Source organism: Schistocerca gregaria, chromosome 10 (genome assembly GCF_023897955.1).
Source record: "Schistocerca gregaria isolate iqSchGreg1 chromosome 10, iqSchGreg1.2, whole genome shotgun sequence".
Lineage (NCBI taxonomy): Eukaryota > Metazoa > Arthropoda > Insecta > Orthoptera > Acrididae > Schistocerca > Schistocerca gregaria.
In genome coordinates, this window is record NC_064929.1 from 202,335,574 (window position 1) to 202,363,162 (window position 27,589).

The 27,589-nt window shown below is 46.4% G+C and overlaps 1 protein-coding gene and 1 non-coding gene across 2 annotated transcripts in view; both read left to right on the forward strand.

Moving 5' to 3' along the window:
* Positions 1-27,589, forward strand: part of LOC126293640 (uncharacterized) — a 759,104-nt gene that overhangs the window by 626,728 nt on the left and 104,787 nt on the right. The window contains exon 3 of the mRNA XM_049986916.1: positions 13,496-13,614. Coding sequence (XP_049842873.1) covers positions 13,496-13,614 — 119 coding nt within the window. The remainder of the gene's footprint in view (positions 1-13,495; positions 13,615-27,589) is intronic.
* On the forward strand, positions 26,567-26,640 carry Trnat-ugu (transfer RNA threonine (anticodon UGU)). Its single transcript has one exon. It is a non-coding gene; the product is annotated as a tRNA-Thr (tRNA).

Here is a 27,589-nt window from a genome sequence, read left to right on the forward strand (position 1 = left end):
CGCAGCAATGCAGGCTGCTATTCTCCCATGGAGACGATCGTAGAGATGCTGGATGTAGTCCTGTGGAACGGCTTGCCATGCCATTTCCACCTGACGCCTCAGTTGGACCAGCGTTCGTGCTGGACGTGCAGCCCGCGTGACACGACGCTTCATCCAGTCCCAAACATGCTCAATGGGGGACAGATCCGGAGATCTTGCTGGCCAGGATAGATGACTTACACCTTCTAGAGCACGTTGGGTGGCACGGGATACATGCGGACGTGCATTGTCCTGTTGGAACAGCAAGTTCCCTTGCCGGTCTAGGAATGGTAGAACGATGGGTTCGATGACGGTTTGGATGTACCGTGCACTATTCAGTGTCCCCTCGACGATCACCAGAGGTGTACGGCCAGTGTAGGAGATCGCTCCCCACACCATGATGCCGGGTGTTGGCCCTGTGTGCTGTGTGCGACACCACTGGAGGCGGGCTGCACGATGTTGGGGCGTGAGCGGAAGACGGCCTAACGGTGTGCAGGACCGTAGCCCAGCTTCATGGAGACGGTTGCGAATGGTCCTCGCCGCTACCCCAGGAGCAACAGTGTCCCTAATTTGCTGGGAAGTGGCGGTGCGTTCCCCTACGGCACTGCGTAGGATCCTACGGTCTTGGCGTGCATCCGTGCGTCGCTGCGGTCCGGTCCCAGGTCGACGGGCACGTGCACCTTCCGCCGACCACTGGCGACAACATCGATGTACTGTGGAGACCTCACGCCCCACGTGTTGAGCACTATGGCGATACGTCCACCTGGCCTCCCGCATGCCCACTATACGCCCTCGCTCAAAGTCCGTCAACTGCACATACGGTTCACGTCCACGCTGTCGCGGCATGCTACCAGTGTTAAAGACTGCGATGGAGCTCCGTATGCCACGGCAAACTGGCTGACACTGACGGCGGCGGTGCACAAATGCTGCGCAGCTAGCGCCATTCGACGGCCAACACCGCGGTTCCTGGTGTGTCCGCTGTGCCGTGCGAGTGATTATTGCTTGTACAGCCCTCTCGCAGTGTCCGGAGCAAGTATGGTGGGTCTGACACACCGGTGCCAATGTGTTCTTTTTTTCCATTTCCAGGAGAGTATTATTTTTTTTCTTTTAAAATCAGTGAGCCAAGTGTTTTTGGTTTTCTGTAAGACAAGTTCTACATCTACATCTGCATATACAAAGTGTTACAAAAAGGTACGACCAAACTTTCAGGAAACTTTCCTCACACACAAATAAAGAAAAGATGTTATTTGGACATGTGTCCGGAAACGCTTAATTTCCATGTTAGAGCTCATTTTAGTTTCGTCCACCTACGCTCAATGGAGATCGTTATCATGATTTCATACGGGATACTCTACCCGTGCTGCTAGAACATGAGCCTTTACAAATACGACACAACATGTGGTTCATGCACGATGCACGATGGAGCTCCTGCACATTTCAGTCGAAGTGTTCGAACGCTTCTAAACAACAGATTCGGTGACCGATGGATTGGTAGAGGCGGACCAATTCCATGGCCTCCGCGCTCTCCTGACCTCAACCCTCTTGACTTTCATTTATGCGGGCATTTGAAAGCTCTTGTCTACGCAACCCCGGTACCAAATGTAGAGACTCTACGTGCTCGTATTGTGGACGGCTGTGATACAATACGCCATTCTCCAGGGCTGCATCAGCGCATCGGGGATTCCATGCAACGGAGGGTGGATGCATGTATCCTCGCTAACGGAAGACATTTTGAACATTTCCTGTAACAAAGTGTTTGAAGTCACGCTGGTACGTTCTGTTGCTGTGTGTTTCCATTCCATGATTAATGTGATTCGAAGAGAAGTAATAAAAGGAGATCTAACACGAAAAGTAAGCGTTTCCGGACACATGTCCACATAACATATTTTCTTTCTTTGTGTGTGAGGAATGTTTCCTGAAAGTTTGGCCGTACCTTTTTGTAACACCCTGTATACTTCGCTAGCCACCAAGCGATGTGTGGCGGAGGGCACAATTCGCGCCAAAGTCATATTTCCCCCCCTCTCTTCCACTCGCGGATCGCGCGAGGGAAAAACGACTGTCTGAACGCCTCAGTACGAGCTCTAATTTCCCTTATCTTTGAATGGTGATCACTGCACGATTTGATCCTCGGTGAAGAGCGGATTTCGGAATTTAGTGAGCAGTCCCTTCTGTTTAGAGCGTCGTCTATCTGCAAGTGTGTCCCACTTCAGACTTTTATGAGATTTGTAACGCTCTCGCGATGTCTAAATGTACCAGTCACGAATCTTGCCTCTCTCCTTTGGACCTTCTCAATCTCTTGAATCAGATCCAACTGGTAAGGGTCCCATACAGACGAACAATACTCTCAGACTGGACGAAGTAATGTACTGTAAACTGTTTCCTTTGTTGAAGGACTGCATCGCTTCAGGATTCTACCAACAAACCGCAATCTAGAGTTCGCCTTACCCGTTACTTGTGTAATCTTATCACTCCAAAAATACATAAATAAATAAACAGAAAAAAGGGCTCTGAGCACTAGGGGATATAACTTCTGAGGTCATCAGGCCCTTAGAAGTACTTAAACCTAACTAACCTAAGGACATCACACACATTCATGCCCGAGGCATGGTCGCGCGGTTGCAGACTGTAGCGCCTAGAACCGCTCGGCCACCCCGGCCGGCCTGATCATTCCATTTGAGATCATTTCGAGTAGTCAGACCGAGATACTTGACTGATGTTACCGCTTCCAAACACTGATCACTTATTTTGTACTCGTACATTAATGGGGATTTTCGTCTTGTTATACGCAGTAATTGACACTAATATTGAGAGACAACTGCCAGTCATTACACCAGGCATTTATTTTCTGCAAATCCTCATTAATTTTTTCACAACTTTCGTGTGATACTACTTTCCTGTAGACTACAGCATCATCGGCTAACAGTCTAAGGCCGCTGTCAATACTATCAACCAGATCGTTTATGTAAAGCGTAAAAAGCAGAGGACCTATTACGCTGCCCTGGGGCACACCTGAAGTTAGTCTTGTTTCTGTTGAAGTCACCCCGTTCAGGACGACATACTGCCCCCTGTCTGTTAGAAAACTTTCTATCCAACCGCATATGTCATTGGACAGACCGTAGGCTCGCACTTTTTGTAGCAAGCGACAGTGCGGAACTGAGTCGAACGCCTTTGGAAAGTCGAGAAATATGGCATCAACCTGGGATCCGGTATCTAGAGCCCGTTGTATATCGGGCACAAAGAGGGCCAGCTGTGTCTCGCATGACCACTGTTTCCTAAAACCGTGCTGGTTTCTGCAGATGAGCTTCTCAAGAGTCTAGAAAGGTCATTATGTCTGAACACAAAATATGTTCCATGATTCAACAGATCGACGTCAGTGAAATTGGCCGGTAATTATGTGCATCCGACTTTCTACCCTTTTTATAGATTGCTATGACCTGGGCCTTCTTCCAGTCCCGTGGAACTTTCCGCCGTTCCAATGATCTCTGATAGATGATGGATAAGAATGGTGCTATATTTGTAGTATAGTCAACATAAAATCTCACGGGGATACCGTCTGGGCCAGATGCCTTCCTGGCGTCTAAGGATCTTAACTGTTTTTCAATCCCATATACACTAAACACTATGTCAGCCATCCTTTCGTTTGTTCGATAATTCAAAAGGGGGAATGGTGCTGCAGTCCTCTATCGTAAACGAGTGTTTGAAAGCTGCACAGCGCAATAGGATTAAAGAGTCGCTGTTTCGAAACACCGTAATTGTCTGCCATTGCGACGCCTAAGTTTGTAGTTTGGCTCAACTGCGCCTACGATCTTCCTCTGTGACGGCGCAAAAACGCGGCCCCCTCCGTCGGGAGCGTCGGGCTGTGCGGCGCTTCAGACAGCAGGGAGTCCACACGTGCGGAAGAAAAAGGTCACAGCTCTGAAGTTCACGTGAGCTGTAAAGCGAGTTAATGGTGTCACGTTGGCACCAAATTTCGTCACAATTCTGCCCAACGCCACCGTGGTAGGTCGTCACAGCCGCATTTCACTCCTTCTTTTGGAGCCTGTGTGGCGGATGTCAGAACCGCGACACCCAGCGTTTAAATTGTTGTGTTGGCAGAAGAGCCAACACCCTGTTACTAGTGGAGGCCGAAATGCACGCGTTTGAGCTCACGCAGGCTGGTGTGAGGAGGGAAGAACTATACTGACGTGAGGTCTGGAACATGACAATGGAATAAGAATTCAGGAAGCGGACGTAATTAGTTGGATACTTAGCTTTAATCCATTAATGACGAACGTCGCTTCTGACGGTACATGATTCACAATATCAATAGCAACTGAATATAGCGCCTTGCTATGTCGTAGCAATTGACGTAGCTGAAGGCTATGCTAAAACTGTCGTCTCGGCAAATGAGAGCGCAGGTAGTCAGTGAACCATCGCTAGCAAAGGCGGCTGTACAAGTGGGGCGAGTGCTAGGGAGTCTCTCTAGACTAGGCCTGCCGTGTGGCGGCGCTCGGTCTGCAATCACTGACCGCGGCCGATTTAAAGGCTACCACTTAGCAAGTGTGGTGTGTGGCGGTGACACCACAGAAATCCCGTGGTTTCCTCTTCGGTGGCCGAGGAAAGCGTGTTAGACACACCGCCGCTCAGACACGTAAAGTCGACATACCTACTACTGAGAGGCCAATTGGCCAGAAATTCAACGATGAGGATCGGGGGCTCACCAGTAATTCGACATCTCGAGGCCCGGTATCTGGGTGTGATAATTGATGAAAGATGGAGCTTTGCTAAGCATATCGAAGCGGCAACTCAAAGATCATTAGAAGCTCTGAAAAACCTCATCATGATAGGACACAGAAGATTTCACCTTCCACCAGGACTCATAAAGTTATATCACAACACCATTCTTGCCTCCATCGTGGGTTACGGATTCGGAGTCGCCGGCCACGGTGGCCGAGAGGTTCTAGGCGCTACAGTCTGGAACCGCGCGACCGCTACGGTAGCAGGTACGAGTCCTGCCTCGGGCATGGATGTGTGTGATGTCCTTAGGTTAGGTTTCCTTAGTTTGTAAGTTGGCTGTTTAGGTTTTCTTATTGGTAACGCCACGTAGCGCTCTGTATGAAAATCACTGACTGTGCTGTGTGCAGTCTGTGGCTCGTTAGCATTGTTGGAATATTCGCTATTGCAGTGTTGGGCAGTTGGATGGGAACAGCGCGAAGCGTTGGGCAGTTGGTGAGCCGCCAGCAGTGGTGGATGTGGGGAAAGAGATGGCCGAGTTTTGAGAGCGGATGATCTGGACGTGTGTCGATCAGAGACAGTAAATTTGTAAGACTGTATGTTGTGAACTGCTACATATATTATGACTTTTGAACACTATTAAGGTAAATACATTGTTTGTTCTCTATGAAGATCTTTCATTCGCTAACTATGCCTATCAGTAGTTAGTTCCTTCAGTAGTTTGAATCTTTTATTTAGCTGGCAGTAGTGGCGCTGGCTGTATTGCAGTAGTTCGAGTAACGAAGATTTTTGTGAGGTAAGTGATTCGTGAAAGGTATAGGTTAATGTTAGTCAGGGCCATTCCATTGTAGGGATTTTTGAAAGTCAGATTGCGTTGCGCTAAAAATATTGTGTGTCAGTTTAGTGCTGATCTGAATAAGTAAAGAGCGAAGGGGAAGTTTCAAGTTCTAAGTTCTAGGGGACTGATGACTTTAGAAGTTAAGTCCCATAGTGCTCAGAGCCATTTTTTTGATCCGGAGTCTGGGCACACGGGCTCACTAGGGTCGTGCCTGCTATGGCTGTTAGGAGGGTGCAGCGAAACATGCTTGTACGTTCCATTGGAGCATACAGAACATCTCCGGGAGGGGCACTGCTGATACTCATGGGGATGTGTCCCCTGGATATTAAAATTTGGGAACAGGAGGCTTGGTATTGGGTAAAAAGAGGAGAAATAGAAAAAACTGAGAGCATTCTGGGGGTGCGGGTGGGGGATAGGGTTGCAATCAAAAGAAGAAAAGAAGAGCTGTGGCAAGAACTCTGGGACAGAGAGGAAAGAGGCAGAAGCACTCACCAACTAGTGCCGAAAGTCAAAGAACGGCTCCAACTCTCCCACTTCCAACCAAGTAGGGGACTGCTGCACTTCCTCACAGGTCATGGGCCGCAGCAGGCATATCTTCATCTACATCTACATGACTACTCTGCAATTCACATTTAAGTGCTTGGCAGAGGGTTCATCGAACCATAATCATACTATCTCTCTACTATTCCACTCCCGAACAGCGAGCGGGAAAAACGAACACCTAAACCTTTCTGTTCGAGCTCTGATTTCTCTTATTTTATTTTGATGATCATTCCTACCTATGTAGGTTGGGCTCAACAAAATATTTTCGCATTCGGAAGAGAAAGTTGGTGACTGAAATTTCGTAAAAAGGTCTCGCCGCGACGAAAAACGTCTATGCTGTAATGACTTCCATCCCAACTCGTGTATCATATCTGCCACACTCTCTCCCCTATTACGTGATAATACAAAACGAGCTGCCTTTTTTTTGCACCTTTTCGATGTCCTCCGTCAATCCCACCTGGTATGGGTCCCACACCGCGCAGCAATATTCTAACAGAGGACGAACGAATGTAGTGTAAGCGGTCTCTTTAGTGGACTTGTTGCATCTTCTAAGTGTCCTGCCAATGATCTGCAACCTTTGGCTTGCCTTCCCCTCAATATTATCTATGTGGTCTTTCCAACTGAAGTTGTTCGTAATTTTAACACCCAGGTACTTAGTTGAATTGACAGCCTTGAGAATTGTACTATTTATCGAGTAATCGAATTCCAACGGATTTCTTTTGGAACTCGTGTGGATCACCTCACACTTTTCCTTATTTAGCGTCAACTGCCACCTGACACACCATACAGCAATCTTTTCTAAATCACTTTGCAACTGATACTGGTCTTCGGATGACCTTACTAGACGGTAAATTACAGCATCATCTGCGAACAACCTAAGAGAACTGCACAGATTGTCACCCAGGTCATTTACATACATCAGGAACAGCAGAGGTCCCAGGACGCTTCCCTGAGGAACACCTGATATCACTTCAGTTTTACTCGATGATTTGCCGTCTAATACTACGATCTACGACCTTCCCGACAGGAAATCACGAATCCAGTTGCACAACTGAGACGATACGACAATATTATCTATGTGGTCATTCCAACTGAAGTTGTTCGTAATTTTAACACCCAGGTACTTAGTTGAATTGACAGCCTTGAGAATTGTACTATTTATCGAGTAATCGAATTCCAATGCATTTCTTTTGGAACTCGTGTGGATCACCTCACACTTTTCGTTATTTAGCGTCAACTGTTACCTGCCACACCATACAGCAATCTTTTCTAAATCGCTTTGCAACTGATACTGGTCTTCAGATGACCTTACTAGACGGTAAATTACAGCATCATCTGCGAACAACCTAAGAGAACTGCTCAGATTGTCACCCAGGTCATTTACATACATCAGGAACAGCAGAGGTCCCAGGTCGCTTCCCTGGGGAACACCTTATATCACTTCAGTTTTACTCGATGATTTGCCGTCTATTACTACGAACTGCGACCTTCCCGACAGGAAATCACGAATCCAGTCGCACAACTGAGACGATACCCCATAGCTCCGCAGCTTGACTAGAAGTCGCTTTTGAGGAACAGTGTCAAAAGCTTTCCGGAAATCTAGAAATACGGAATCAACTTGAGATCCCCTGTCGATAGCGGCCTTTACTTCGTGCGAATAAAGAGCTAGCTGCGTTGCACAAGAGCGATGTTTTCTGAAGCCATGCTGATTACGTGTCAATAGATCGTTCCCTTCGAGGTGATTCATAATGTTTGAATACAGTATATGGCGGTTCGGGAAAGGGCTACCCCCTCGTGTGACTGCGGAGCTCAATTGGGCACTCCGGACCACGTGATCTACGAGTGTACTATCTATGATAACGTAAGCACTGACCTAAGATACCAGCTACCAAACAATGACATCTGTCGCTTAATCAGGAATCCGACGGCATTTGAGACCACAAACCGCCTTGCCAGCGAGGTATCGGCAAAAGTCCTGCGGGAATATCGTAGGCAAATTACACTCCTGGAAATTGAAATAAGAACACCGTGAATTCATTGTCCCAGGAAGGGGAAACTTTATTGACACATTCCTGGGGTCAGATACATCACATGATCACACTGACAGAACCACAGGCACATAGACACAGGCAACAGAGCATGCACAATGTCGGCACTAGTACAGTGTATATCCACCTTTCGCAGCAATGCAGGCTGCTATTCTCCCATGGAGACGATCGTAGAGATGCTGGATGTAGTCCTGTGGAACGGCTTGCCACGCCATTTTTCGGCATTCTTCTGTAGCACCACATTTCGAAAGCTTCTATTTTCTTCTGGTCTAAACTATTTATCGTGTATGTTTCACCTCCACACCAGGCTACACTCCATACAAATACTTTCAGAAACGACTTCCTGACATTTAAATCTATACTCGATGTTAACAAATTCCTCTTCTTCAGAAACCCCTTCCTTGCCATTGCCAGTCTACATTTTATATCCTCTCTACTTCGACCATCATCAGTTTATTTTGCTCCCCAAATAGCAAAACTCCTTTACTACTTTAAGTCTCTCATTTCCCAATCTAATTCTGCAGCATCACCCGATTTAATTCGACTCCATTCCATTATCCTCGTTTTGCTTTTGTTGAGGTTCATTTTATATCCTCCTTTCAAGACACTGTCCATTTCGGTCAGCTGCTCTTCGAAGTCCTTTGCTGTCTCTGACAGAATTACAATGTCATCGGCGAACCTCAAAGTTTTTATTTCATCTCCATGGATTTTAATACCTACTGCAAATTTTTCTTTTGTTTCCTTCACTGCTTGCTCAATATACAGACTGAATAACATCGGGGACAGGCTACAGCCCTGTCTCACTCCCTTCCCAACCACTGCTTCCCTTTCATGTCCCTCGACTCTTATAACTGCCATCTAGTTTCTGTACAAATTGTAAGTAGCCTTTCGCTCCCTGTATTTTACCCCTGCCACCTTCAGAATTTGAAGGAGGTTATTCCAATCAACATTGACAAAAGCTTTCTCCAAGTCTACAAATACTAGAAACGTAGGTTTGCCTTTCCTTAGTCTATTTTCTAAGATTAGTCGTAGGGTGAGTACTGCCTCACGTGTTCCAACATTTCTACGGAATCCAAACTGATCTACCGCGAGGACGGCTTGTACCAGTGTTTCCATTGGTCTGTAATGAATTCGTGTTAGTAGGACTGACACATAGTCCAGACAGACTCTTCCCAACACGTTAATCCGGCACTCGTTCGTAGACGCATTTAAATCGGGCCATTACTTTTTGTCGTTCCTTTGAAAATAGGTGAATGACTCTCCGTTGTGTCGCACGTCAAGTGCGGTAATACGCTTGTTTTATAACGAGTGCAATTACTTTGAAAGCACGTAGTTTTTCATTTTTCAGACTGGTACAGTGGGCGAGATTGCACGGAAATTGCAGCCCCTGCCCCCTTTTAACGCGCTTGCACCGGCCGACGCCTAGGAGCGTCTGCTGGCCGCTGGAAGTTTTCGCATAAAAGAGGAGCACACAGCGGCGCGGTGCGGCCGTAGAGAACGGATGCGGGCAGCAGAGCACAGCACGGCGGGGGTGGCCCGCGACGGCGCCGGCTGTTGCCTTGCTGGCCGGCCGCGCTGGCACATGCGTAATGACCGGCTAATTAGCTGGCGGCGCTGAGTGCGCTAGCGCGTGTGTGTGTGTGTGTGTGTGTGTGTGTGTGTGTGTGTGTGTGTGTGTGGAACAGACCGGTACTCGGACTCGCCCTGCCCGCGCTGCACAGTGTCTGGTCAGAGGCGTCCGGACGCCCCTATCTAACGCGGCATTGAGCACTGCACTGAAATCAAAGTCTGGAACAGCGATGTGCACGTGTATACACTACTGGCCATTAAAATTGCTACACCACGAAGATGACGCGCTGCAGACGCGAAATTTAACCGACAGGAAGAAGATGCTGTGATATGCAAATGATTAGCTTTACACAGCATTCACACAAGGTTGGCGCCGGCGGCGACACCTACAACGTGCTCGCATGAGAAAGTCTCCAATCGATTTCTCATACACAAACAGCAGCAGACCAGCGTTGCCTGGTGAAACGTTGCTGTGTAAGGAGGAGAAATGCGTACCATCACGTTTGCGACTTTGATAAAGGTCGGATTGTAGCCTATCGCGATTGCGCTTTATCGTATCGCGACATTGCTGCTCGCGTTGGTCGAGATCCAATGACTGTTAGCAGAATATGGAATCGGTGGGTTCAGGAGGGTAATACAGAACGCCGTGCTGGATCCCAACGGCCTCGTATCACTAGCAGTCGAGATGACAGGCATCTTATCTGCGTGGCTGTAACGGATCTTGCAGCCATGTCTCGATCCCTGAATCAACAGATGGGGACGTTTGCAAGACAACAACAATCTGCACGAACAGTTCGACGACGTTTGCAGCAGCATGTACTATCAGCTCGAAGACCATGGCTGTGGTCACCGTTGACGCTGCATCACAGACAGGATGAATCCATTTTCTGTTTACAGCAACATTATGGTCGCATCCGTGTTTGGCGACATCGCGGTCAACGGACATTGGAAGGGTGTATTCGTCATCGTCATTCTGGCGTATCACCCGGCGTGATGGTATGGAGTGCCATTGGTTACACGTCTCGGTCACCTCTTGTTCACATTGACGGCACTTTGTACAGTGGACATTAAGTTTCAGATGTGTTACGACCTGTGGCTCTACCCTTCATTCGATCCCTACGGTGGCCGAGCGATTCTAGTCGCTTCAGTCTGGCACCGCAAGATCGCTAAGGTCGCTGGTTCGAATCCTCCCTCGGGCACGGATGTGCGTGATGTCCGTAGGTTAGTTAGGTTCAAGTAGTTCTAAGTTTTAGGGGACTGATGACCTCAACTGTTAAATCCCATAGTGCTCAGAGCCATTTGAATTTTTTGATCACTGCGAAACCCTACATTTCATCAGGATAATTCACGGCTGCATGTTGCAGGTCCTGTACGGGCCTTTCTGCATACAGAAAATGTTCGACTGCTGCCCAAGCCAACACATTCTCCAAATCTCTCGCCAATTGAAAACGTCGCTCGTCGCAATACGCCAGTCACTACTCTTGATGAACTGTGGTATCGTGTTGAAGCTGCATGGACAGCTGTACCTGTACACGCCATCCGAGCTCTGTTTGACTCAATGCCCAGGCGTAACAAGGCCGTTATTACCGCCAGAGGTGATTTCTCAGGTCTATGCACCGAAATTGCGTGAAAATGTAATCATATGTCGGTTCTAGTATAAAATATTTGTCCAATGAATACCCATTTATCATCTGCATTGGATGGCTACATCACATAACTAATGAGGAGGTACTGTATAGGATTGGGGAGAAGAGGAGTTTGTGGCACAACTTGACAAAAAGAAGGGACCGGTTGGTAGGACATGTTTTGAGGCATCGAGGGATCACCAGTTTAGTAATGGAGGGCAGCATGGAGGGTAAAAATCGTAGAGGGAGACCAAGAGATGAATAGACTAATCAGATTCAGAAGGATGTAGGTTGCAGTAGGTACTGGGAGATGAAGAAGCTTGCACAGGATACAGTAGCATGGAGAGCTGCATCAATCCAGTCTCAGGACTGAAGACCACAACAACAACAACGATCGAATGTAAAGGCGTTTGCTTACAGTTGTCAGTGCTAACAGACAAGCAACACTGCGTGAAATAACCGCAGAAATCATACTGGGACGTGCGACGAACGTATCGTTTAGGACTAACTAAACTCCTCCCGAACAGGCCATGAAGGCCCAACGGTACCGACCGGCCGCCGTGTCATCCTCGGCCTTCAGGCGTCGGTGGATGCGGATATGGAGGGGCATGTGGTCAGCTACCTTGGCGGGTTAATGTATGGTGCGGTCTTATGGGAGGAAAGATGATTGGCCCCCATTTTATCGAAGGCAATCTAAATGGTGCAATGTATGCTGATTTCCTACGTTATGGTCTACCGATGTTACTACAAGATGTTTCACTGCATGACAGAATGGCGATGTGCTTCCAACATGATGGATGTCCGGCTCTTAGCTCGCATGCCGTTGAAGCGGTATTGAATATCATATTTCATGACAGGTGGATTGGTCGTCGAAGCACCATACCGTGACCCGCACGTTCACTGGATCGGACGTCCCCGGATTTCTTTCTGTGGGGAAAGTTGAACGCCTGACAACATGCGTCAGCGCATTGTCAATGCATGTGCGAACATAACGGAAGGCGAACTACTCGCTGTTGAGAGAAATGTCGTTACACGTATTGCCAAATGTATTGCGGTTGACGGACATCATTTTGAGCATTTATTGCATTAATGTGGTATTTACAGGTAATTACGATGTAACAGCATGCGTTCTCAGAAATGATAAGTTCACAGAGGTACATGTATCACGTTGGAACAACCGAAATAAAATGTTCAAACGTGCCTACGTTCTTTACTTTAATTTAAAAAACCTACCTGTTACCAACTGTTCGTCTAAAATTGTGAGCCGTATGTTTGTGACTATTACAGCTCCATCTATCGCAAAGTGAAAAAGTGGTCCAACTAAAACATTCATATTTCTTTACGTACTACACGAAAATCTATTAAAAATGGAGGTTCCTATTTTTAAAAAAACGCAGTTGATATCCGTTTGACCTATGGCAGCACCATGTAGCGTGCCAACCATAGCGCCATCTGGTTTCCCCCTCCAAGCTAGACGTTTTTCGTTCTTTGTAGTTTTTTCGTTTGATGCTTATTTCGTGAGATATTTGGCCCGGTCACCACCTGTGGACCACCCTGTATATATTAAGACGTGCACTGGTGATTTACCGCCAGAAGGAGGTTCTTACTCATTGGTAATTCATCGTTTTATAGCTTTATGTATTTTCTTTAATGTATGTAGCCCTCTAATTAAAGCTTTGTATACGACTTGTAGGTCTCGGTTCATTAAGTCAAGGTCGCCGATCACTGCGTTGTCCACGGTGAGAGGTAATGCCCGAATTTTAGTATTCTCTGCACGGTTTTGTCACTGTAGATCTCAGAATATTGAATTCCCTAACGATTTCCGTAGTGGAGTGTCTCATTTGTCTAGCTCCAAGTACAATTCCTCTTTCAGAGTCTGTTTATGCCGTCGTGCGGCCATAATCGCGTCGGAAGCCATTTCACACGAATCACCTGAGTACAAATGACTGCTTCGCCACTTCACTGCCCTTTTTTATACCTTGCATACGCGATAATACAGCCACCTATGTATGTGGTTATCGCTGCTCCGTAACTTCTGTTACCTCAGTGGAGAGTAATTTAGAAATAACTGCCGTCGTTACGAGTCGGCCGTAATGCAGTAGACTTGTGCTGAGTGTGTGTTTCTGTGTCGGCTGTTGCAGGACGTACCGTATGCGGCTGCGGCCCGAGCAGGGTCTGTTCGCGGAGGGTGCCGTGTTCGAGTCCAGCCGCGGGCCCGTCCACTTCGACGTCCGCAGGGTTCTAACCGGCACGCTCGAGGGTAAGTCTCAAAATCATTCATCTGTCGACTCCGCAGTCGCAATTTCTGCTGCTTCTCGTTACTTTTGTCTTTTTTGGATGCATCCATTGCTCTGTTTATCCTATTCCGCAGCTCCTGTTATTCTTCCTCAGTTTCACTGAGGATAGCAATGTCATCAGCGAATCTTGTCACTGATATCCTTTCGCCCTGAAATTTAATCCCAGTGTTGAAAGTGTCTCCTCTTCCTTCTTGGGTATAGGATCGAAATTTTACTTTTGTTTCTTACATCCGTACTAATCGCAGCACTATGTTCTTAGTATTTTCCTATACCTTGTACCATTTTTACTCAGAATTTAAAATTCTTTCACCATTTGGAATTGTCGAACTCTTTTTCCAGCTCTACAAATCCTATGAGATTCTTGATTCCGTTACCAGGTGCAACGTCACGACTGCCTCCCTGGTTCCTTTATCCTGAAGCTAAATTCACCGTCATCCACCAGATTTTCCATACACTTGTGTTATTCCTGTCCGCTACTTGGATACAGGAGCTGTTAAGCTGACTGGGCGGTAGATATCGCACTTACCTGCCGCTTTCATCTGCCGAATTGAATAACTGTTATTTTTCCGAAAGTTTGGTACTATGTCAGTGGTCTCGCAGATTCTATACACCAACCAGAATAATCATTTGATTGCAACTTCCGCCAGAGATTTTAGAAATTCTATTTAAATGTTGTCTATCCGTTCTGCCCTATTTGATCTTAAGTCTTCCAAATATTATATCTCTTAAAAAAATAATGTAACTATTTATTTAGAGGCAACACTCTCCTGGTAAATTTGTTTGTCCTTTGATTTATCGTGATCTGTTACTGATTTTTAGTTAAGTTAGTTTTTACGTTTAGCTTTCAAAAAAATACAAAAGAGATATAATAAGCAAAATAATGAATTTCGTAAGTTGCCAATTACATATTATATCTGGTTTTATCGAGCGCCAGGCTCCCTACAAATTACTGTAAATGCAATAGCGTAGTATTACTCAGCTACAGTTCACTGATCTGTAATTATTACTGTCGCAGAAAATAGCAAGTTTTAATAAAATTATTTCACTGGATTCCTTCAATCAATCTCACTGAATATTTTTACATAATTTCTTCCGCTCCGACTAGCAGACATTGTGCTGTGAAAAAATATTTTTAAATGTACCGCGTAATGGCGCCTAATTGTTAACAGTCAGAGAACACTGTTACTCGCTCCGCAGCAGCTGGAAACATGCTAAATAATTTTCAAAATGGTTCAAATGGCTCTGAGCACTATAGGACTTAACTTCTGAGGTTACCAGTCCCCTAGAACTAAGAACTACTTAAACCTAACTAACCTAAGGACATCACACACATCCATGCCCGAGGCAGGATTCGAACCTGCGACCGTAGCGGTCATGCGGTTCCAGACTGTAGCGCCTAGAACCGCACGGCCACACCAGCCGGCAAATAATTTTCATTAAATATTCTTTTCATAAGTTAAATGTGGCGTAGGTTCTTAAAATAACACACGGAGATCACTTTATACTAATATATTCTTACTAGGACACAGTTTACACCATTAAATATTTGCAATTGCGTTACGACATAAACAAATGCTAGCCCAGCGCAATAGCTTGCGTACCTTATTCCAGCTAACACCAGAACGAACAGAACAAAACAGACTGGACAAAGATTATAATACTTCTTTTAATTACTTACACATTATAATCTCATACAGTAAAAATAATGTCTTTACTGCATCTATCGATCTGTATTGTATATTTTTACAGTTAGTGTTATGCAGTTAAATCGATGTTTGTAGTTCCTCGCTGTTGAGTCACATACAGTCAGTTTTATTTATGTTTCACCTAGATAATGGTGAATATTGCAACAGGGACACTACACAAAGCTCGTCTAAACTCTGACTCTTCCATATCGACTCCCATTTCTTCTTCTGTCACGTCATCAGACAAGTCCTTCCTCTCACAGAGGCTTTCAGTGCACTCTTTCCACCTATCCGTTCTCTCCTCTGCATTTAACAGTGGAATTCCCACTGCACTCTTAATGTTGATGTCTTTGTTTTTATTTTCACCGAAGGCTCTTTTGACTTTTTTTGTGTGCTGAGACGGTCTTTCCGACAGTCATTTCTTTTTCGATGTCTTCACATTTTTCATGCAGCCATTTCAGCTTATCTTCCCTGCATTTTCTGTTTATATCATTCTTAGCTGAACTGTATCTCCAAATTTCCCTGAGTATTTCTGCGCCTTCTTTCGTCGATCGTCTGAAGCATTTCTTTTCTTCACATAGTTTCTTCGCAGTTTCCTTCCTTGTACCTATGTGTTGCCTTCAGCTTTTGTGATTGGCCTTTTCAGATATGTCCACTCCTCTTCGACTGAATTGCCTGCTGCGGTGTTCATTATCACATAGCTTCAGAGATCTTCAAACACACATCATTTTTCAGCACTTCAGTATCCCACGTGTTTACGGGTCTCTTGAACTTCAGCCTATTCTTCACCGATACTAAATTGTGATCCGAGTCTCGTATATCTGCTCCTCGGAACGCCTTACAATCCAGTGTTTGATGTAATCGAGCTGGAACCTTGCTGTGTCACCAAGGCTTTTCGAAGTACGAGTATGCCGCCTCCTCATTTGATTTGTAAATGATGTATCACCTATTACTAGCTGAAATTTACTTCAAAGTTCGCTTAGTCTTTCTTGTGCGTCGTTCCTATTACCGATCCCATTTTATCTCATAACTCTTGTCTTCCAGTTCTTACCGTACCATAGTGTTCCACTCATTTATGATTATTAGATTTTCATCTGCATAAACTTAGTGAACTGCACATTTATCATCTTGATATACTTTCTCTCTCTCTCTTACTGTCTGCTCACGTGTTGCTTGTGATCTTGAATGTTTAGCTGAACTATAACTGTTGACGTTTCTGTTGTTATTGTCGTTTCTGATGAGAACAATCCTGCCACTGAGGTGTTCGCATAGTGACAAACTTTTAATCGTGACGTCGCAACCATGGAACGTGCTGATGGTGTCAGTCATCGTCTACATATTCACCCTTCAATGCAACAAATTTTTCCCAGCGATGGACAACTGCTCGCGAAGCTAGATTGTAGAAGTCAGCATTTTGGATGTTTAGGTAACGTTACAGCTCGGAAACCACCTCGTTGTCATTCTAAGAAGGCCTGCCACGTAGTGGGTTATTCATCCGTCGAGAATATGAAGGAAGGAGGGTTAAATAAGGTAGCGCAATCAGCAGAATGTCTGACAATGTCCTGTGTGGAATGAGCTGGGGCATGTTGTGGAGAAGGAACACCTGCCTCAAACAGCTTCGTACGGCACATTACCTTGACAACCTCCAGTATTCTTCTCATGAGTTTTTGGTAGTATGCTCCGGTGACGGGTTGCCCCTTACGAGTATAGTACACTCTAAGACAAAAAAAAGACGCATCACGAGGGAATTATGCGAATGGGGCGGAAATCTTTGGATGTGAGGTACATGTGCAGGCAATCAAATGATTACAATTCAGCAGTGTGTGTTCATTTTGATCGTTCTCGTCGTCTTTTTAGTTTGGCTGTCTTGAAGATTGGGGACACCATTCTACATTTTAGAGACACGGTGCGGTTTCGGGGCCTCATTTTTGACTCCAGATTGTCGTGGTTGGCACACCTGCGAGACTTAAAAGCCCTCACCCTGAAGGCGCTGAACATTCTCAAGTGTCTCAGCCACAGGTCTTGGGGAGCGGACAGGGCGCGTCTCCTCCAGTTTTATCGGGCTTTTGTGAGCTCGCTGCTGGACTAAGGGTGCGCGGTTTATGGGTCAGCGGGCCGCCTCATTTGGGGATCCTTGACGCTGTCCACCATGCGGGGATTCGACTGGCCACGGGTGCTTATCAGACCAGTCCCATACCCAGCCTCTGTGCTGAGGCTGGGGAACCACCACTTACCATCCGGCGGCAGCTCCTGCTGGTGAACCAAGCATGTAAGTTCCTCGCAGTTCCAGCTTCACCCGGACACCATACTACTGTTCGTCCACATCTGGCGGCCTTTCTTCCAACCGTCCACAAGCCACGATCCCACTTGGGATCCGTGTGCAGCGTGTGCTGGTGTCACCCGGTGTGGCACCAGTGCGACCCCCAAGTCCAGGGTTTTAACCGTCTGCCACCCTGGCTACTGGAGCGGCCCAGAGTGGTTCTAGATTTGGTGCGGTACAGGGGAGTTAGTACTCCTTCTTCCGTTTTTAATGCGCTCTTTTCTGCCGCTTTATCTGAGCAACACGACCATGTAGCTGTTTTTACGGATGGATCTAAGCAGGGCGACTCCGGTGGTTGCCCTGTCGTCTTCCCGGATTGTGTCCTCAAGGTCAGACTGCCTCCCGAATTTACCATCTTGCGGGCACTGTAGCAGATGAGACATTCTCCCAGTGTTAGATTTCTCGTCTGTTCAGATTCTTTGAGCGCCCTTTACTCTCTCCAGCGCTTGTACCACCAGATAAAGTAACGCAGAGTATCGAGGACGCCCTCCTCCAACTACAGCGACTGGGGAAGGAAGTGTCTTTCTGCTGGGTACCAGGGCACATGGGAATTCTGGGGAATGAAAGGGCGGATCGAGCAACCACGGAGGCGTGTCGGGACCATCAGGTCTTTCGGTGTGCTGTCCCCCTGCGTGCTCTCACCTCGCTCTTGAGGTATAAAGTCCTGAGTCGATGGGAACATAAGTGCCTACAAGTGACCGACAGCAAGCTCTGTGTCGTTAAAACCACGACTCGGCCGTAGCGTACTTCCTCCTTACTCGTCTTCGCGTCGGTCACAGCCCTATCACTCATGGCTTTTTACTCAGACCAGAGGACCCTCCGATGTGTGGTGCTGGTGGCGTGAAAATCACGGTGCGGTTTCTTCATTAGCTGTGTTGCCTCCTCGTTGGTTTTAGTGCATGTGAGAGTGCCTGTGCGATAGAGTATTGGTGTGGTAGCCGGCCGGAGTGGCCGAGCGGTTCTAGGCGCTTCAGTCTGGAACCGCGCGACCGCTGCGTCGCAGGTTCGAATCCTGCCTCGGGCATGGACGTGTGTGATGTCTCTAGATTAGATAGGTTTAAGTTCTAGGGTACTGATGACCTCAGCTGGTAAGTCCCATAGTACTCAGAGCCATGTGCGTGGTCATTTCGTGTGCATGCGCGTACGACAATTTTCTTTCTTATCCACATTCGTTTATTTTAATCATTGTTATGGCGCTGATAAACTCGCCGTTGGGCGCCCATAAAATCCACACACACACACACACACACACACACACACACACACACGCAATTCAGAAAAATTAGATGATTTATTGAAGAGAGAGAACTTCACAAATTGAGCAAGTCAATAACGCATTGATCCACCTCTTACCCCTATGCAAGCAGTTATTCGGCTTGGCGTTGAGTGGCAGAGTTATTGGATGCCTTCCTGAGGGATATCGTGCCAAATTATGTCCAATTTGCGCGTTAGACCGCTAGAATTTCTAGCTGGTTATAGGACCCTGTCTGTAATGCTCCAAACGTTCTCAGTTGGGAAGAGATCCGGTGACCTTGCTGTCCAAGGTAGGGTTTCGAAAGCAGGAAGACAAGTAGTAGAAACTTTCGCCGTGTGCGGACGGGCATTATCTTGCTGAAATATGGCCAGAGCGTGTTCCCTTGAAGGACGGCAAAACGGGGCATAGAATATAATCGACGTACCGCAGTGCAGCGAGGGCGTCACGGATCACAGCCAAAGCAGTCCTCCTGTGAGAAAAGATCCCACCCCTGACCATCACTGCTGGCGGGAGACAGTAGGGTTGCTAACCCTCCTCCCCCTCCCCCCCCCCCCCCCCCCCCAAACGTCTACGCTGGCCATCGGGGCTCAGTCTGAAGCGGGACTCGTAACTGAAGACAATTATACTCCAGTCAGTGAGAGTGCAGGCCGTCACCAACATTTTCTTTTTTACTTTTGAGTTCTACTTATCGGATTTAAATATCAATTAACAAATTCTGGCTCAATATCTTTCATTACTAATCGCACGAAAATACTAATATTCGTGATAACAGAAGCTTCGCTTTAACATTTCTAAACAACCGTAGAGAAATAATTCTTCTGGATTTTACCGGCATAAGGTGTAGTTTCTAGGTTGTTGTTGTTGTTGTTGTTGTGGTCTTTAGTCCTGAGACTGGTTTGATACAGCTCTCCATGCTACTCTATCCTGTGCAAGCTTCTTCATCTCCCAGTACCTACTGCAACCTACATCCTTCTGAATCTGATTAGTGTATTCATCTCTTGGTCTCCCTCTACGATTTTTACCCTCCATGCTGCCCTCCAATACTAAATTGGTGATCCCTTGATGCCTCAAAACATGTCCTACCAACCGGTCTCTTCTTTTTGTCAAGTTGTGCCACAAACTCCTCTTCTCCCCAATCCTATACAGTACCTCCTCATTAGTTATGTGATGTACCCATCCAATGCAGATGATAAATGGGTATTCATTGGACAAATATTTTATACTAGAACCGACATATGATTACATTTTCACGCAATTTCGGTGCATAGACCTGAGAAATCACCTCTGGCGGTAATAACGGCCTTGTTACCCCTGGGCATTGAGTCAAACAGAGCTTGGATGGGGTGTACAGGTACAACTGCCCATGCAGCTTCAACAAGATACCACAGTTCATCAAGAGTAGTAACTGGCGTATTGTGACGATCCAGTTGCTCGGCCACCATTGACCAGACGTTTTCATTTGGTGAGAGATCTGCAGAATGTGCTGGCCAGGGCAGCAGTCGAACATTTTCTGTATCCGGAAAGGCCCGTACAGCAACTACAACATGCGGTCGTGCATTATCTTACTGAAATACGGAGTTTCGCAAGGGGTCGAATGAGGGGTAGAGCCACGGGTCGTACCACATCTGAAATGTAAAGTCCACTGTTCAAAGTGCCGTCAATGCGAACAAGAGGTGACCGAGACGTGTAACCAATGGCACCCCATACCATCACGCCGGGTCATACGCCAGTATGGCGATGACGAATACACGCTTCCAATGTGCGTTCACCGCGATGTCGCCAAACACGGATGCGACCATCATGATCCTGTAAACAGAACCTGGATTCATCCAACGAAGTAACGTTTTGCCATTCGTGCACACAGGTTCGTCGTCGAGTATACCATCGCAGGCGCTCCTGTCTGTGATGCAGCGTCAAGGATAACCGCAGCCACGGTCCCCGAGCTGATAGTCCATGCTGCTGCAAACGTCGTCGAACTGTTTGTGCAGATGGTTGTTGTCTTGCAAACGTCCCCATCTGTTGACTCAGGGATCAAGACGTGGCTGCAAGATAGGTTACAGGCATGCGGATAAGATGCCTGTCATCTCGACTGCTAGTGATAGGAGGCCGTTGGGATCCAGCACGGCGTTCCGTATTACCCTCCTAAACCCACCGATTCCATATTCTGGTAACAGTCGTTGGATCTCGACCAACGCGAGCAGCAATGTCGCGAGACGATAAATCGCAAAGGCGATAGGCTACAATCCGACCTTTATCAAAGTGGGAAACATGATGGTACGCATTTCTCCTCCTTACACGAGGCACCACAACAGCGTTTCACCAGGCAATGCCGGTCAACTGCTGTTTGTGTATGAGCAATGGGGTGGCAGCTTTCCTCATGTCAGCACGTTGTAGGTGTCGCCACCGGCGCCAACCTTGTGTGAATGCTCTGAAGTGGTAATCATTTGCATATCACACAATCTTCTTCCTGTGGGTTAAATTTCGCGTCTGTGGCACGTCATCTTCGTGTTGTAGCAATTTTAAGGACCAGTAGTGTATTAATATTCGTGATAAAAGAAGCTTCGCTTTCGAAAATTAGCTGTTGTGAAATTGTTTTACAATGTTTTTTCTTTAGTATTCCTAACATCATAGAGAAATAATTTTTCTGAATTTTACCGGTATAAGGCTTAGTTTCTGGTCTGCAGTGAAATTACCCAAAATTTATTTGAAGTGGGAAGGAAACACGTGTGCGAAGATTAGAGGTTTCTAACTTCGCCAATAAATATCCAACCAAGAAACTCTGAAATCGCTTCAGAGCATCTAAAATAATACAAAAGGAACTCTTCTTTTTCCTTGTCGATTTCAATTTTACCCGAAACGTCGTAACAAATGGCTAACACACGGCATCACGCCACACTTTCAGTCTATTCCACATTGAAAGTATAGAAGTCATATACTTTTAGTAAGAAGCTATACTTTCTGCTGTAGTGCCAAATTCATGTCTCGTCATAGTAAACAGGTGACAGTACTTCCCGAGCGAATTCTTGCTAAAAAATGTCGGCTGCCTCCGTATATTATCTGTATATTATCTATGGTCAAAGGAGCATTGGCCACTTTATGTGTGTGTGTATAGGGTCTCTGTAGTTGCCGCAGTAGCAGTGGCGTCGTTGCTGTTGTGCATACTACCTAATAACGGTGATTCCTGGTGGCGCCTGCTAGCATTTAGCCTGTCTACAAACTGTTTGTAGTGAGTGAGTTCCGTGTCCATAGCCTTCGGCGCTAGAGCAAGACGCGTCAACTGTCTCCGAAAGAGGAGCGCCTGCGGAACAAAGGCAGGCAACCCGCAGCGCGCGGATGTTGAGCGGAAAACAGGGGTGTCGCCAATGGCGATTTCCTCTCTCTCTCAATTTTCATATCCGTTTTCTGTTGCTCAATAATTTTGAATGCAGAATATATCGCAGCTTAAGAGACGACTTTGGTCTTCGCCTCTGTTATGATTGTGGTAATCCCCTTTCTGCTCTGGTGCATCCGCACGATAAGCTTCGGTTAAGGTGCGCCAAATGGCGCCACTTCCCTTTATTTTACAAACTTCCTGTCAAATTCGTCGAATGACAGCACATAGATGACCGGAAATGGCGTCTTAGTGACAAAAGAGAAGAAAGACGCCATGTTTTCCGATATTCAGCAGCAGAAGTGAATCATCCGTTTTGGAGCTATTGTGCTTACTTACTAATGCAAGTTTTTCCTAAACACTGGAGTAATTAATTTGTGAACTTGTGATTCTTTTGAAGCATATTTATAGTAGATTTGAAACCATTGTGTTATTGTAAGATGGGTATGTAAGAAATGCAGAAAATATTTTATAAGAACGAAAAGTTATTATTCGACATATGCGTGTACAACCATTTGAAATGTGGAACGTCATTTATGACGATACGAACGGAGGAAAACGCAGCATCCGGTTCCCAAGTGGAGAAAATCTCCAACCTGGTCGGGAATCGAACGCGGGTCCCTTCAGCTAGCAATCCGACGTGTTGACCGCACAGCTGCCGATGTGTACATGAAAAACTGTTTGTAGACCAATAAGGACGCTCCGGGAAAAATCTCTCGAGCAGGCCTCAGCACTTCAAAAAGAGGTGCATCTACACATTGGTGTTGCTTAACCTGAACTGAGAACTTATCAGAAGATGTAATTTTCTGCCATATCAGCGGACTGAATGTGCATGAACTCTGTGGGGGGGGTCCACAAGCGAGACATCTTGGGAACTATTTGTGCTGCTGGTATGAAATAGTACGGTTCAAGTCCCAGGCTGAAAATATGAATTTTACTTACTGCTTTTCGCTTAGGATGTAATAATTTTTTTTCAGCATTTCACTGTGTCCAACTCATCATTCCATAGACATGGCCTTATTGGGTACATGGAGTTGCATTACAGGGCACACTAGACTCGCATACGGGAGGACTACGGCTCAAACCCCCGTGCGGCCATCCAGATTTAGGTTTTCCGAGATTTCCGTATATATCTCCAGGCAAATGGTGGGATGGTTCCTTTAAAAGGGGATGACCGATTTCCTTCCCCACCCTTGACACGATATGAGCTTCTACGTCTCTAATAACATCGATATCGACGTGACCTTAACCCCAATCTTCTTTCCTTCCGTGAAAAGGCCATTTACTACGTGTTTGAAATTTCAGTTTCGAATATACTTCAATCTGTTTAGAATGACCAGATTCAAGAGCTGTTCTAAAGTCATGCTAAATCTAGCGACAAAAAATTGTAAAATCTTATAGTGGCCTTATTTGGAGAACCTGCCTTTATCAACGTTGAAAGTGACTGCTTGATTCGTAGCTGTATGTAGGATGGAGTGAGATGCTCCCAAGACCAAACGATATGGCATCACCTTCACTGGGCTCCATTTTTAGCGGGGTTGAGAGGGGGGGGGGCGGCGGCGGCCTCTGTGGCCGAGCGGTTCTAGGCGCTTCAGTCCGGAACCGCGCTGCTGCTACGGTCGCAGGTTCACAGCCGAAAGTGTTTGTGCCGCTTGACCACTGTGTCACATGACTGGGTGCGTTGTGGCCGTACACCAGCTCAGCATGGCTTGTCGGTGCGCTGTTCCTCTCCAAGTGTGGAAAACGAACTAGCGGTCTATACTCCACTCTATTAAAGGGGTGCGGAAGACAATCAGCACACAGGGTGTCTGTCCTAAAAGTCGTCAGGCGCATTTTCTCTGTTTCGGTAGATATTTGCAACATCGTTTGCAACGTGTAGCTGTAGTCAGCGCTCATAGAGACTTTCACACTACACACAGCGCCGACAGAAATCGTCTGTTTGTTTCCTGTCGGGAGCAAAAATTTTTTAAGCGGCATTTTACGTACCCATTCGACAGAGCGGCCTCAAAATACGCTAATGCGATGTACCTTCAATATACAGGGTGGTCCATTGATAATGACCGGGCAAAGTATCTCACGAAATAAGAGTCAAACGAAAAAACTACAAAGAACTAAATTCGTCTAACCTGTAGGGGGAAACCACATGGCGCTATGATTGGCCCGCTAGATGGCGCTGCCATAGGTCAAACGGCTATCAACTGCGTTTTTTTTTAAGATAGAAACCCCCATTTTTATTACATATTCGTGTAGTACGTAAAGGAATATGAATGTTTTAGTTGGACCACTTTTTCGCTTTGTGGTAGATGTCGCTGTAATAGCCACAAACGTATAAGTGATAGACACAAACGTATAAGTACGTGGTATCACGTAACATTCCGCCAGTGCGGACGGTATTTGCTTCGTGATACATTACCCGTGTTAAAATGTACCCTTCACTAATTGCGGGAAAGGTCGGTATCGTGTTGATGTATGGCTGTTGTGATCAAAATGCCCAACGGGTGTGTGCTGTGTATGCTGCTCGGTATCCTGGACGACGTCATCCAAGTGACTGGACCGTTCGCCGGATAGTCATGTTATTTAAGCAAACAGGAAGTGTTCAGTCACATGTGAAACGTCAACCACAACTTGCAAGAAATGATGCCCACCTAGGTGTTTTACCTGCTGTCGCGGCTAATCCGCACATCAGTAGCAGACAAAATGCTCAAGAATCGGGAATCACAAAAACGTCGGCGTTGAGAAAGCTACATCAACATCGATTGCACCCGTACCATATTTCTGTCCACCAGGAACTGCATGGCGACGACTTTGAACGTCGTTTACACTTCTGCCACTGGGCACAAGAGAAATTACAGGACGATGACGAAGCGCCATTCACCAACAGCGGTAACGTAAACCGGCATAATATGCACTACTGGGCAACGGAAAATCCACGATGGCCGCGACAAGTGGAACATCAGCGACCTTGGCGGGTTAATGTATGGTGCGGCATTATGAGAGGAAGGATTATTGGCCCCCATTAAATCGATGGTAGTCTAAATGGTGCAATGTATGCTGAATTCCTACTTAATGTTGTACCAATGTTACTATAAGATGTTTCACTGCATGACAGAATGGCGATGTACTTCCAACATGATGTATGTCCGGCACATAACTCGCGTGCTGTTCAAGCGGTGTTGAATAGCATATTTCATGACAGGTGGATTGGTCGTCGAAGCACCATACCGTGGCCCTCACGTTCACCGGATCTGACGTCCCCGGATTCCTTTCTGTGGGGAACGTTGAAGGATATTTGCTATCGGGATCCACCGACAACGCCTGACAACATGTGTCAGCGCATTGTGAATGCATGTGCGAACATTACGGAAGGCGAACTATTAGCTGTTGAGAGGAATGTCGTTCCATGTACTGCCAAATGCATTGAGGGTGACGGTTATCAGTTTGAGCATTTATTGCATTAATGTGGTATATACACGTAATCACGCTGAAACAGCATGCGTTCTCAGAGACGTTAAGTTCACAAAAGTACGCGTATCACATCGGAACAACCGAAATACAATGTTCAAACGTACCTACGTTCTGTATTTTAATTTAAAAAACCTACCTGTTACTAACTGTTCGTCTAAAATTGTGAGCCATATGTTTGTGACTATTACAGCGCCATCTATCACAAAGCGAAAACTGTGATCCAACTAAAACATTGATATTTCTTTACGTACTACACGAATAAGTAATAAAAATGGGGATTCCTATTAAAAAAAACGCAGTTGATATCAGTTTGACCTATGGCACCCCCATCTAGCGGGCCAACCTTAGTGCCATCTGGTTTCCCCCTTCAAGCTAGACAAGTTTCGTTCTTTGTTGTTTTTTCATTTGACGCTTATTTCGTGAGTTATTTGGCCCGGTCACTATCAATGGACCACCCTCTATGTGTATTAAGAGGGGCAGTGAAACAGGAAGAATGACCTGACCTCCAGCAGCGAATGACCAGCGCTGCTGCAAGGCGGTAGCATCAGCACAGGCCAGGGCGCTGTTGTTGCGGCTGCAGTACTGGCTATTCTTCCTGTTTCACTGCCCCTCTTAATACACGTCCACGAAATGTATATCGCACTACAGTATTTTTGGGCCGCTCTGTCGAATGGGAAGGCATTTGCAGCTTCGTGTTTTTGCATTGTGTAGCTGGAATCAACCAAAACAAATTCTGCTCGTCACGCCCAGTATAGATGAAAAGCATCGGTTTGTTTTCCGTGACAATCAAAATCCCCTGGAGTCGCGCTATTTATCTGTGTCCTCGGTGGTTCAGCTGGATAGAGCGTCTGCCATGTAAGCAGGAGACCCCGGGTTCGAGTCCCGGTCGGGGCACATATTTTCAGCTGTCCCCAACGAGGTATATCAACAACACCTGTCGCCAGCAGAAGGTTTCAATTAATTATCATTTAGTTTCATACAATTTTGCCAAATTTCATTGTTTTGTAAGCAGGTTTAATAAAGATGACACACAGCGAAACGGGGTGTCGAGTGTTGTTTGATACAAGTACATGAGATAAGCGATTAGCACAGCTCTAAGACAAAAAGAAAAAAGATGCACCGCGAATGAATTATTCAAATGGGATGCAACTCTATAGATGCGATGTATATGTAGAGGCAAACAAATAACAATTTTCAGAAAAAAATTGGGTGGTTTATTCAAGAGAAGAGCTTCAGAACCTGAGGAAGTAAATAACGCGTCGGTTCACCTCTGGTCCTCATGAATGCAATTTCCAGGTCTGGAACTGATTGATAAAGTTGTTGGATCCTGCTTGGGTATATCGTGCCAACTGGTGCGTTAGATCGTCAAAATATCGAGCTGGTTGCAGGACACTGCTCATAATCCTCTAAACGTTTTCATTTGGGTAGAGATCCGGCAACCTTGCTCGCAAGCACGGGCGAAGACTAGAAACTCTCGCCCTGTGCAGGCGGGCATTATCTTGTCGATATGTAAGCCCAGGTTGGCTGGCCATGGAGGGCAACGAAACGGGACATAAAATGTCCACGACGTACTGCTGTGCTGAAAGGGTGCCATGGATCACAACCTAAGCGGCCCTGCTAGAGATAACACGGCAGCCCAGGCCATCACTGCTGGCTGTCGAACCGTATAGTTGGCGACAGTCTCTGTGGTATTCCACCGCTGTCCAGGGCGTTTCCAGATGCGTCTTCGCTGGTCACTGCGTCTCAGTCTAACACTTTTGCTCAGTTCAGTGGGATTCCAGGCCGGAGAAGTGTCTGAAGGCTTCACGGACGGCAGTGGGATACCAACCTGAATGTCGCCCGA